The sequence below is a fragment of the Temnothorax curvispinosus genome, unplaced genomic scaffold, assembly GCF_003070985.1.
Source record: "Temnothorax curvispinosus isolate PA1 unplaced genomic scaffold, ASM307098v1 QBEX01016105.1, whole genome shotgun sequence".
NCBI lineage: Eukaryota > Metazoa > Arthropoda > Insecta > Hymenoptera > Formicidae > Temnothorax > Temnothorax curvispinosus.
Genome location: NW_020225885.1, coordinates 16 through 2,311, shown reverse-complemented (window position 1 = coordinate 2,311; position 2,296 = coordinate 16). Strand labels below are relative to the sequence as shown.

The 2,296-nt window shown below is 45.1% G+C and overlaps 1 protein-coding gene across 1 annotated transcript; it reads right to left on the bottom strand.

Annotated features, from left to right (window-relative positions):
• Positions 1–1,138: 1,138 nt before the first annotated feature.
• LOC112466373 (golgin subfamily A member 6-like protein 22) lies at positions 1,139–1,947 on the bottom strand (the record flags this gene model as incomplete). The annotated part of the gene is made up of 2 exons (XM_025034439.1): positions 1,908–1,947; positions 1,139–1,803 (listed from the first exon to the last, which is right to left on the bottom strand). Coding segments are annotated over exons 1-2 (705 nt in total), but the record flags the coding sequence as incomplete, so codon positions are not given.
• Between the last annotated feature and the right edge of the window lie 349 nt (positions 1,948–2,296).

The window sequence follows — 2,296 nt, the reverse complement described above, 5'->3', positions numbered from 1 at the left end:
CTTCATTCCTGTTCATCTGGTCTCTTTTTCCCACTTCCTTTTACTTCCTTCCTTAGATATCTCAATTTCCTGCTCGCTAAATTTCTGCAATGGACTACATAGCCTCTCTTTGTCTCACTCACTCTCCACTCTCACTCACCCTCGCACACACATACCTTCTCCCTTTCTCTCTCTCCTTTTTCATGCACCCTTCTATACTGTTTCTTTATTATCCTTCTCTACCTTGCCATTTCTGTTCAACTGAACCACACATTCTACGCTTCTCGCTCCAGCCTGCTCACTCATACCATCCTCTCTTTCTTTCACGTAATTATAAACTCCTTTGCCTATAAGCTTCATATCGCCTTTACATGTTCATAACCTGCTTACACTTCTCTTCATCTCACTCTCTGCTTCACTCTCACTCTCTCTTTCATACACACACGTACTCTTTTTCTCACTCTCTCTCTCTCTCTCTCTCTTTTTCACACACCCCCGCATCTTTATGCTATTTCCTTCTGCCTTCCTTCACTGCACGTTTCTCTTTCTCCTACTCTTACTTCTCACTCTTCTCCATCTCTCTTCTTCCTTGCTCCATTCCCTCTGCCTCTTGTCGTTTCCTTCCTCTCGTTTCCTCCGTCTCCGTTAGCTCCCTTCCTACTTCTTCTTTGGTGTATTACATCCTTCTCCATCTCTCTCTCTCTTCGTCCCACTTTACCTCTCTCCCATCAATCCATATCCTTCTATTAGTCACTACTACCGCTCTTCCCTGTGCTCTTTCCTCTCTCGCCTTTTTAACCATTTTATGTCTATACGCTCTTTCTTCCATTGTCAGCTCCTCATCAACACCCACCTCCCATCTCCTCCATATTTCCTCGCTTCTTTCTATTATCTCTTCCTTGTCCTCTTCTTCCTCTAACTCCATGAAAATCATTTCCTTCCTATCTACTCCCATTGCCTCTGTCACTCTCCTAATCGGTATCATTCTTCCTGTTACTCTCTCCATAATAACTTCAATTATCTCTCTTCTTTCCTTCGGTCCCTCTCCTTTTACTTTTCTCCATATTAAGCTCCTTCTCTTCCTTTTCTCATTCTCTTCCATTTCTTTCTCCTCTTTCTGAATCCTCTCCTTTTCTTTCTTTTCTCTTCTTTTTCTTACATCTTCCTCTATGGCTTCCGCTATTCTTCGCACTCTGTCTCTCTCGTGCCAGCTTTCCTCTTCTTCTCTTCTTTCATCTCTTTCTTTTTTGCTTTTCCTATCCTCGTACCATTCTGTATTATCCATTTCCTTTTCCTCTCCCATAGCTCTTCTTTCATGCTTCTTTATCATCCATCCTTTCCTTTCGCTTGGTCGGTCCTCTTTCTGTCTGACCTCTGTGCTTTTGACCTCTTCCTGCTTCTTCCTTTTCTCGACCTTTTTTTCTTCCTCACTCTCTGCCTCTTCCCACCAGCTTCTCACCCAACTTCTTCCATTCCGTCCTTCTTCGCTGCTCTCCACCTCTTCTTCTTCTACCTTCTTCTCCTTTATCAGATTCTCGTTACATCTCCATGCTTCCTCCGCTTTCACTTCTTCTTTGCTCCGTCTGCTGTTCCTATCCGGTCCTTCCTCCTCCATCTCGTCTCGTTCCTCGCTCTCCTTTCTCTGCCTCTGCCATTCCTCCAGCCTATCCAATTGCGCTTTCATCTCCTTTATTTCCTTTTTGATTTCCATACATTCCTGCCTAAATTCCTTTCTTGCCTCCCTTATTTCCTTTACTGCTTCTTCTATCCAATCTATCTCTTCTTTCTTATCTTCAATCCTCGTCGGCTTCTCTTTTCCTGTCACTGCATCGGAAAGTGTTAGTGCTTATAACCTATCTCTCCACCTTTACCTGCCTACATCAACCTTCCTAATTATTTCTGCCATCTCATATGCATTTACTACTTACTTTCCTCCTGTTGTTCTTTTGTAATTTTCCTTCTTCTCATTTTCCACCTTTACGTCGTTCGCTTACTTACTTAGCTTTTTCCTTTCCTATCTCTCTATCTCGTTGCTACCTTATACCCTCTCCCTCTCCTGCAATGCCAACTCTTCTCTCATTCTCGGTTCTCATGCCTGCCAACTGCTCATCTCAACCTTCCTTCACATGCGCTCTCTACTCTCTCCTCTCACTGGTTTCCTCGCAGCTGCCACCTATCTCTCGTTGCTGCCTCTCTCTGCGCCTGCGCTTGCCATGCTCTCCAATCCCGCGTCCCAGTGCTGCGTCTCAACGCCCCGCAGTGGCGCCAACCCACTCTTTTGGAGGGGCCAGCGCCCCGCGCCGTCTCGACCACAGCT